Raw genomic sequence first — 10,243 nt, forward strand, 5'->3', positions numbered from 1 at the left:
GGATTTCAACATGGTGACCAGTGGAGTCCCTCAGGGATCTAGATCAAAGCTCTTGTTTTCCACATGTTCACAGATGATCCAGAAATGAGGGAAGACAGAAATTCAGTTCAGAGAGAAGTGAAATTACACATCTGGAGGAAAAACGTTCTCTTTGGACAGAAATTATGGGCTTTGAAACACATAATATTAATACTGTTAATACTTTGGAAAGGAATAAAAAGCAATGGAAAGTGTTATCAAAATGCTGTATAAAACCATCGAAGGCCATTGTGTGTGGTTGTAACTACCCTTCCTCCTCACACATAACCCACCTCAGTCCCTAAAGAAACTGGAAAAGACAGGAAAACACCAAGAATGATCAAACCTACAGAACAGATTCCTCATCCTGGAAGAAAAAGATGCACACAGGTGATTTAAGACAAGTCTATAAAAATCAGGAGGGGCATTTAGAAGTTAATTAGGGAGGACTCATTCATTATCTCTTCCAGTAATAAAAATTAAGGACTATCAGATTAAATTAGCAGGTACCACATTCAAAACAAACAAAGGGAGGTTACTCCTTCACACAACGTGTAATCCAGCTGGGTGGAACTCTTTCACAGGAGTTACAGATTCCAACACGTTACGTGCAATGAAAACGTGACTACCCAACTTGATGAGGAAAAAAAAAAAAAACATCAGGGTTATTAACCACAAAATTCAAAATTACTAGGGGCTGTGAAGACTCACTGCAGGAATTTCTCTGTATGTTTACTCTGTTCTCATACTTTTCCCTAGGCTTCCAGTATCAGCCTCTGTTTTAAGTCATGATACCAGCCCAGACACAATTTGATCTCAAATACAGATGTCTCAGGATCTTCCAATTCCCTGGAAATCTCATTCTTTAACATATGGAAATGGAATATCAAATACGGTACACTTTGGAAAGTACATCTAAATAAAGCAAGGTGACATAAAACCAAAATGATAACACAAGGGAAACTTCAAAGGATTGCTCCATCTTCTCTCTCCCCACAAACATTACCAAACAGAGTTTTTCAGTTAAAAAGAAAACAAAACCAAGGGGAGAACAAAGATATAGGAAGGAATTGATTTTAAAAGTTTTCAAAATTATGAAGCAGTAGCTACAACAGGTTGATTTAAATCCCCTGATTCGCATGCCACTACAGAAATTTTCAATGGAGAAAAAGCTTTGTAGCATAAGTAAATCTCCTGGACCATTTTCTGTAGTTCCCACAGAAGCAGAGAAACCCACTAAAAGATCATAAAAAGCAAACCATGGACTGAGAGTCAGCTACTGTAATGAAAAAGACAAATCCGCAGTACAGAAACATACATTTGCATTTCCTTTTTAGCCATCTCAAACTTTTTCTGACCTCTAAGATGGACTACAGCTACCACAACACTATCAGTGAAGCGCTCGTAACAACTTACCAACCTCCTGAATAAATTTGACTCTGTCAAGCAGTCTGAAAAGGCTTTAACTGTTTTTCAGTATTTCAGTGTATGAATACACACTGCTCCCTCAGCAATGATATTGATGTTTATGCTGAGCTGTAACTGTTTATATCCTCCACATTCATGTAATTTATGTTTTTGCGTTAAAAGGAGGGTCTCAAACGTTCACAGTAGGGAAGACATCTAATTAGAGAGACTGTTTCACAGATTCCTAGCTTCCCATTTACAACTACAAAACATCCCTTCAGTGATTTCAGATCTGCTTAAATGGAAAATTATTTTAGTTCTTGTTTCCAGCTGTTGAGCTCCATTAAGAAATGACCTGAGCCAGCACCAAATGTCTCATCCAGCTATCCATGCGCTAAAACTACCAGGTGTTTCTCAGACCACCAGCAGTCTACAAACCACAGATGAAGAATATCTTCATTAGTGTTATGCAAGTCACCAGAGAAATATGTGCTATCTCAAGTAATGGTCAAAGAAATAGGTAGGTAAAATATGCAATACAAAATTTGTGGTTTAACTTCCTGAAAAAAAAGGATGAATGAATATGAACATAGAAGCATAATTTTCATTAAAACTCTGGGTTGCTTGGAAAGCAGAAGAGTACACATTTTACTTTTTACATCACCATTCTCCACATTTAAACCTGTTGTGCCAGCAGGTGAGTTCAGATTCTAAAGTGTTGTAATTTGCTATTTTGACAAGTTCTTAAAATTTCAAATTATGGGCAGGAACAGTAGTGGACAGGCTTCTTCCTACCAATATGCTTGACGTGCTGCTATTCAGGAGAGAAACCTGACTTAACTGGCACGCTTTATAACATTTATATTTCTGTAAAATTTTGAATCCTTACATTTGATGCTGTCAGGCTGTCAGTTTCAAACCCTTAATGAACTAAAATCTGCTTTCCTAAAAGGTTAATAGTTAGAAAGAGAATGTACGAGTTTAGATTAGGTAGATGATGCTGAAACAAACGGAGCAAGACATATTAGAATCACTGATGAACAGAAACACTTTAGAAAATGAAATTATTTTTTTTTAAAAAGGCACATACACAATGAAACCCACACAGCACGCTCCCAGCTGCCTCATCTCAAACCACTGAAAGCGTGCACATCAAAATAAGCTGTATGAACAAGCTCATTCTCTTTCTTCCTCAAGCCGCAGATTTGCAATGCTAGAAGGTGCTTTTGTAACAGAGCAGATATTTTGGAGCAGATGAGTATTCTTTCTTCCCCACTCTATTTGTTTTTTAGTTTCCCCTTTTACTGACTGTGCCTCACACAAATGTAAAAGATCATATACCCTTGCACCCCTTGCCAGGAATTTTACCATTTGCAGGTTGCAGTTCACAATTAATTTCTATCTTCTCTAGCAAGAATCATGTAGTCAGTCTGCACTGAGTGAATGAAATTCCTACTCTCCCAGGAGAACTGTGCCTGTCTAGATTGCAGTTGGTAACTAACATGATACAGATTGTAGCATCCAACTTAGAAACTGCTGTTATGAAACCTCCCTCTTTTACAAAAATTAATGAACCTTAAAACTGCTGCATGGATCTCTACTTCCTTTTGCAGCACTAAGGAAAGCTGTGCAGCTACTTTCATCTCTCAAAAAAACCCAAAACCAATAAGCAGGGAATGGCTCATCTGCAATACCTTCCTTTTTAAAGTGGTAACAGTATTACTTTGCTGATTTGTGATGTTGACAACAAGTCAACACCAAGTATCTGTTCAACTATATTTTTCAAATTCAATGGTTTTTAAAAAAAATAAAGACTAAACCCATATTGTCATAAGTCCCAGACTTAGTGCTGACAACAATTATTTCTTGCATTTTGGCATTATATTTTTTCTTTTCTCTTCAGATTATTTTTAACTTTCATTTGTAAGGGTTTCCTCCCCCAGCCTTGCATCACTGAAATCAGAACAGAAGTTACTGAGGCAAATCAGGGAGATATTTTTATTTTAAACTTTTACAGGGAAAACTCCAGAGCAACAAGTGACAAAGCAAAATGCATTAGCAATTCCATCAATTCTCTTTCAATTGAGTGGAACTTCATCTTTTTTCCTTTGAATGAAGCTCTGAAATTTGAAACACGAATGGAAAATGACTAATATCATGTGTTTCAGCTTTTCCCAAGTGCTTTAAGTACAGAGATTGCTGCAGAAGAAACTGTCCACTGTACATATGGACGTCACCCACTCTTTGGGTGGCCAATGCGTGGCAAGTAGCCCAGTGCCCAGCAGAAAGCAGGCACCAGCAGCCCCTACTTGCCTACCAGTTCTTGTTGCATCACAACTTCCTCCCCAGGAGCTCAGTCCTCTCTCCCCTTCCTCATTTTTTATCAGGAAGTTTTTATGAAACACTCAGTCAACTAACTGTAATAATGTAAGCTCATGTCTGTTGTACTTAAAAACTGTTTTAGAAACACAAAATGCCACTGACCTCCTATAGAAACATATGCAACAAGGAGTTAAAAAGGCATCTTAGAAATTGGCCTACAGACTTTTTATCCCACTGAGTGCCTGGCTTGTCAATGATCCTTTTGCACTACTTCTTTCCTCCTTCCTCTTTTCTATTTTTAAGGCAGAGAAAGACACATGGCACATTTTAAGAGAAAAAGCAACTGAGAAAACCTGTAGCTTCATTTCTCCACACGCCATACTGACTTCAGCTGTGAAAAGCCGAAGTTGAGAGAAATTTACATTTTCCTACTAAGAGTCCCCGAAGTATCTACAAATCATTAAACAGTTTACTTGGTATCTCTCCATTCAGTTTCTATAAAATTTTACAAGCATCAGCTGACTCCGGATTTCCTTGCTGTTTCTTGAAGAAAAGGATAATTTCCATTCAGATTTTATTATCCCAATATCATTTTCTCCAAAAATAATTCATATCAGTTTTCCTCATTTGTACAAAAGACTTCAAATGTCACCTCACAGAGAAGAGGAATTAGTAAAGGTCCTCCTCTTTTTTCTGCCCGAAAGAAGAAGCTTTATTAGTGCATTTGGGAAGGAAAAGAAGGGGGGGTGAATTTTTGTTTACTAAGCAAACATTTGAAAGAGCAACACATCCTAAAGACCGTGCAACTACTCTTGCTTAACGGTAAAGTTACATTATTCTTTAGAGTAAGAAAATTGAAACCAAATCATATAGAAATAAAAAACATCTGTGCAAGTTTAATGGCCAAAGCGTCCAAGAGGAAAAAAACTTAAGCTAAACAGAGCCAGGACAGAGTATGTTTTCACACAAAAGTAACCCCCTATTCTAATACAGTCGTCTGTAGCAGAAATGGGCTTCAGGATCCCCAGCACTCCTTTTCCTTCTTTTCTTTTTACCTACCCGGCTTCTACGAAGTGTGCAGAAGAACCAAAGAACCCTGCAATCGAATCCTGTGCTCCGCAGAATATATATATTACAATACAGTTTTAAACAGCCACAGAAAAAAACCCACCAACTAATTGTAAAAGAAATACCTCCTCTCCCATTGTGAAGCCAAGCTGCCTTTCAGCAGCTCCAAGTGTCCAAGAAGAGCCCTGGAGTCCTGCCCCTTCCTTGCATGAGCTCAGCTCAGCAAGAGCGAGAGCCCAGCCCTGACACTGACTCACGCTCCGGGCCATCCCGGGGAAACAAAGGTTCCACTTGTTTATTTCACAGGAAATCTGGAGCTTTTCCTACCTCTGCTCACTCGCAGTGAGAAGTTTCCTCTCCTTTCCCAAGCCAGCCTAGTCTCTCCTGGCTTCTTGAGGCCAACAGCTAGGAAAGGCAACGTGAGCGAGGACGTACAGACTTTTTGTGAGCAGCCCAGGCAGAAAGTTTTGCAAATAACTTTACAGGAAAATAAGCTTATGACAAATTCTGAGTGTATTAGTCTCTCTGTTTCAAAAAAAAAATAAATCTGAAATTTCCTGTAATTTATGCCTTTGTTTCAGCTTTTGATTTTTAAAGAAATATGAAAAATACTTCTTTTAAATCGAGAAACTGAAACATCACTAAGATGATGCTCTGTTCCATGAAAATCTTATAAATTCTTAATACTGCCTTCTCACAAACATTCAATTTTAAAATGACTGGAAAAGGGCAGGGAAGCGAAACACACCATGGCTTTCTCAGATAATTTGGAAGAAATTAAAGATTTATATTTAAGCAAGCCACAAAATACTACACACTCTCACTCCCATTTGACCTAATATACTATTCAGTAAGCACTTGCACACAAACATGTCTACTATGGACATACTTAGGCACACTCAACACATTCCCTATGCACACACAGCCCATGCTCTGCAGAGGCGTTCTCATGTGAATGCCAACACAATTATGAGACAAGGCAAAAACCTCTGAACTCATATATTAAAAACATAAAATATATATAAAAAAAAAAAGGTTCTCTCTAGTTTTGAGCACCAGTGTAAGGAAATACAGGATAAACTTAGGCAGTATGTAGATTTTAAAGGGGAGGTCAACAAATTGTTAAACATAGTTACTACAAAAAAGAACAAGAAAAAGCCTAATTTGCAGAGCCAAGATATTACAATATATTTTCTGCTACAGCAGTGAAATATGAGAACATAGGGAGGATATACAGATTTATTTACTGGATACTTTTTTGTAAAAACCAGCTGTCCCATGGGAATTATTTGTATATATTTGGTCCTAATCCAGTTGAGAGGCTTGGATTAGATGATCTCTGAGACCCCTTTGTCCTTATACTGAAAGCAAATCACAACTGATCTAAGTAGGACTATCACTGCAAGTACAAATATCCAGAAAAAATATCAGGATATTTTAAAGCACGGAAATGAGCAAGAGATGATGGCTCACAGAAAAGGCAACATCTCTTGCAGCAACACTCCCTGTGCCTGCACCAGGCTGCAGAACAGGTTTGGGAATGATTCAGAGCAAAGTCTGAAGATCTACCAAGCCTGCAACCCCGCTTTCTGAAGATTTCTACTTTGCAATCACAAATTATTTTAGCGTTATATTAGAGTACATCACTATCAATCCCAGAAAACCCATTACTATTGGTATTTAAGAAAGAAGAATAATCTGTAACATATTTATAATGAATACATTTTATGAGTATTCAAAAGTATAAGTACGACAATCAGGCATGACTTTTTTTAAAAAAATCCTCAGCTAGGGAAAATGTGAAAAAGAAAACCCATTCAGAAAAATTCCATGAACTAATGAAGCTCAATAGACAGCAAAAGCTGAGTGTATAAATTTTACTTTACAGGTTATATTCAGTTTGGTTTGCATTCATCAGTCTTTTTAACACCTCAGCAAGCTTGAAAGTTATTTATGTAATTTCCAAAATCAAGAGGGTTATTTTATTTTTTTGCATAACCATACTTGTTCTTTTAATTTTCAAAGTTCATGTGTGCTAAGAATATCAAAAAGAATTTCATTAGAATTTTTATAATCTTTTCAAAGTTTAAAAAACTTCACAACTCAGATGTTGCAAATAAAAATCAGTTATACTATGTGACAAAATTCAAGTGGGGGAAGAAAAAAATAATTCATTTTATTTAGAAACACTAAAACACAGTATATAAACCTGTTTATTCCTAAAGCCACGATTATACTTAATTTACATGCTTTTATATAAATTTATATCAATTAAATTTTATTTAGGCAGATTTTATTGCTATTATTAGATATAGTATATTGCATTAATTCCTGAACCAGTTCTCCTGAAGCTCATCAGATGGGAAAAAAAAGCCAGCTTGCATGTCAGTACTGCTACTTTCGAAGCATTTTCTCCACGAAGTTGAAACATGAGACAAATCTTTCCTAGAAATTCACTTTATGTCTCCATCAAGTATCTCTGGAACTCAGGAAATCAACTTTATTTTCATATAATGATAGAACAGTTTGGGTTGGAAGGGACCTTTAAAGGTCATCTGGTCCAACTCCCCTGCAATGAGTAGGGACATCTACAACTAGATCAGGCTGCTCAGAGCCCTGTCCAACCTGACCTTGAATGTTTCCAGGGATGGGGCATCGACCACCTCTCTGGGCAACCTGGGCCAGTGTTTCACCACCCTCAGCATAAAAAACCTCTTCTTTAGTTTAAATCTACCCTCTTTCAGTTTAAAGCCATTACACCTTGTCTGTCACAACAGGCCCGGCTAAAAAGTTTGTCACCATCTTTCCTGTATGCTCCTTTTAGTACTGAAAGGGCGCAGTAAGGTCTCCCCAGAGCCTTCTCTTCTCCAGGCTGAACAACCCCAACTCTCTCAGCCTGTCCTCACAGGAGACGTGCTCCAGCCCTCTGATCATCTTTGTGGCCCTCCATGGCCTGCTCCAACAAGTCCACGTCCTTCCCATGTTAAGAGCTCCGGAGCTGGACGCAATACTCCAGGTGGGGTCTCACCATACCAGAGTAGGGGGGCGGAATCACCTCCCTTGCCTCCCTGGCCACACTTGTTTGGATGCAGGATATGAGCTTAATTTTAAACTATTAAAACTTTACACTATAAAATTTTAATTTTAAACTATTAAAGCACAGCATTTTGAGGTTTTTAATGACTCTTCTTTTAAAATGCTTGTCGGGGTATAAGGCTTGGAAATGGTACAGATTCAACTGAAATTCAGGGATTTATAGCGGTTAGCAAGCTACTGATCATCAGCTGATCCAGAGCAACTTACAACATATATACTTTTATTGTCTCCCTATTATGAAGATAAATTGCATTAGCTTAAACATACACATCCTGTTTTTCAGACTGAAGCATCCTAAGATTTCCTAATCAAAACCATGACTGAAAAAACAGAGTATTCCTTCCCAGAGAAGTCTTTCTGGCAGAAGCCCAGTGCTGTGCCCCAGGAGAACAGACCACATTTTCCACATTGCTTTTAGGAGTAACTTCTGGTACTATCAATGCTTTTTACACTACTCTGCTTCCAATTTTAGATATTCTTCAAGTATCTCAGTTCAGGAATATGTTTCTTTCATATGGACAAATCTTTTCTGAATAAAGACCAACGATATGAACGTAAAGTGTAAACTAGCTTGCATTTATTTAGAGTCCAATAGCTGCTTTATTAAGAACAAAAGCCTAAAAAATGTGACAAGCAGCACAAACCATTGTGTGGGTAACCGCCTGAGCCATGAACTGCTAGTGCAGACTGATGTGAAAGCTGAACCATGTCACCAATGCCTGGACAACGCTGTTCAGGCAGCTTCAACATTTTACACACCAAAGTGAGAAAACATGAAAGCACCAATAACTAATGGGATAGCAGTGAAGGGCAGGAAGTATACAGGAGGTCAGGAGTCACTCTTCACTCATGCAGCACAGTTCAGTGACTCAGCACAGACTCATTTCCAGCCAAGGTTATCAGATTTATTCCTCTCTTCAAACTTGATTTTCCATTTCCTGTTCTGTTCCCTTGGTACCAGGTCCTGCTTTTGAGTCAGCCTCCCCAAAAGGGGCATGCTGCTTTTTGACTGTACATCACTACACAAGCTGATCATACTTCCCCTACCCTTCCTTCTTATTGCAGTGAATTGGTTTCTTCAGAAAAGGTAACAATCTTCTAAAGAATTTATTTATAATGTCCACAGTGCCTCATGAACTTCAGCCACCATTTGCAAATGCGTGCTATTTTTTGTACAGCGAAAGAAACACATAAATCCTGTTTCCACACTGAACTGAAGCAATGGAAAGTTACACCAGTGAAAGAGCAAGCTCCTGCTGCAAGCAGCCTGGCTCTCGTGACATCTGCAGAAGGGGTCAGGGTCCTTCTTCCCCTGTGGCCTTCCTCCTAAAATGGCACTAGAATAAATGGCTAGGGCAGGGATGCCAGACTATGGCAGGCAGCAAACTGAAAGCAAAACAGAAATATTGCTTGGACAGCAGAGTGCTTCCCCCTGTTCCTACACAGGGTTTAACACACAGCTAACGCTCGCCACAACCACTGTTGCCATCACCAATAGCTGTCTCTGAATAAATGAATGTCAGAAACCTGTGCTTTCCAAGTGCAAAGTGCTGCACACACTTGATACATTGCACGCTCTCAGCCTCAGCAGGCATTTTTAACAGTGTTCAAATTCACTACCAGGTGGTTTTGCTCACATCCATTTTTTCATTATCTCAGCGTTTTGAACACTGGCTTCAACATTTCTGTGAGGGGAGCAAGCACCTCCAAAGGCACTGGAGGGGAAAAGTAAGTAGCAGTGAGCGGTGCCGTATGGAGGCAAGCACAGATTGAGGCATGCAGCACCCATAGCCAGTGCTGGCCACACACCACGGGTGCTGCTGGGCAGCACTGGCAGAGCTCAGGAACATCGTTAGCCGGCTTTAAAATGCCAGGGGGAGCCTCCAACTTGCACCTCTCGAAGACTTCTTTTTAAATGACAACTGGGAACTAAGGGGAAAAAATGTGTTCTGCAAGCAACCAGGCAGGAACTGACAGAGCAGGTGTGGCCAAGATGTGACTGTCAGCGCAACGTATTCACCCCAGGTTGTGGGTCCCTCGCTCGCTGGCTCAAAATAGAAACTCAGACCTTGCAAGCACTCAGTCTTAGAGTTTACAAATTTCTCTCTTATTGCAGAGGACAGGTAGACTTAATAATTGACATGAGCTCGTAGCCCTTATAGCTCTTGTGTCTACTTCCATTATTTCTTCTCCGTTTCTTCTCTCCCAAGCATACTAAATATACACAGAAATAAAAATTTCTATATAAGTTCAGTATTTTGCAGTGAGAAGGATCTCACACTAGTTAACTATATCTTACAAGCTGCTGAATCTAGAGCCATGATAGCCCCCC

At 39.0% G+C, this 10,243-nt stretch overlaps 1 protein-coding gene across 4 annotated transcripts in view; it reads right to left on the reverse strand.

Annotated features, from left to right (window-relative positions):
* SH3KBP1 (SH3-domain kinase binding protein 1) overlaps positions 1-10,243 on the reverse strand; it is a 233,840-nt gene that overhangs the window by 74,176 nt on the left and 149,421 nt on the right. The window contains exon 1 of one of the 4 annotated variants that reach the window (XM_014960427.1): positions 4,941-5,006. The exons of the other annotated variants lie outside the window; for them this stretch is intronic. Within the exon in view, the coding sequence (XP_014815913.1) occupies positions 4,941-4,952 (12 nt within the window). The 5' untranslated portion in view covers positions 4,953-5,006. Of the gene's footprint in view, positions 1-4,940; positions 5,007-10,243 lie in introns of those variants that run through there. 4 annotated transcript variants of the gene reach the window in all.

Source organism: Calidris pugnax, unplaced genomic scaffold (genome assembly GCF_001431845.1).
Source record: "Calidris pugnax isolate Ruff unplaced genomic scaffold, ASM143184v1 scaffold188, whole genome shotgun sequence".
In the NCBI taxonomy this organism is placed as follows: Eukaryota; Metazoa; Chordata; class Aves; order Charadriiformes; family Scolopacidae; genus Calidris; species Calidris pugnax.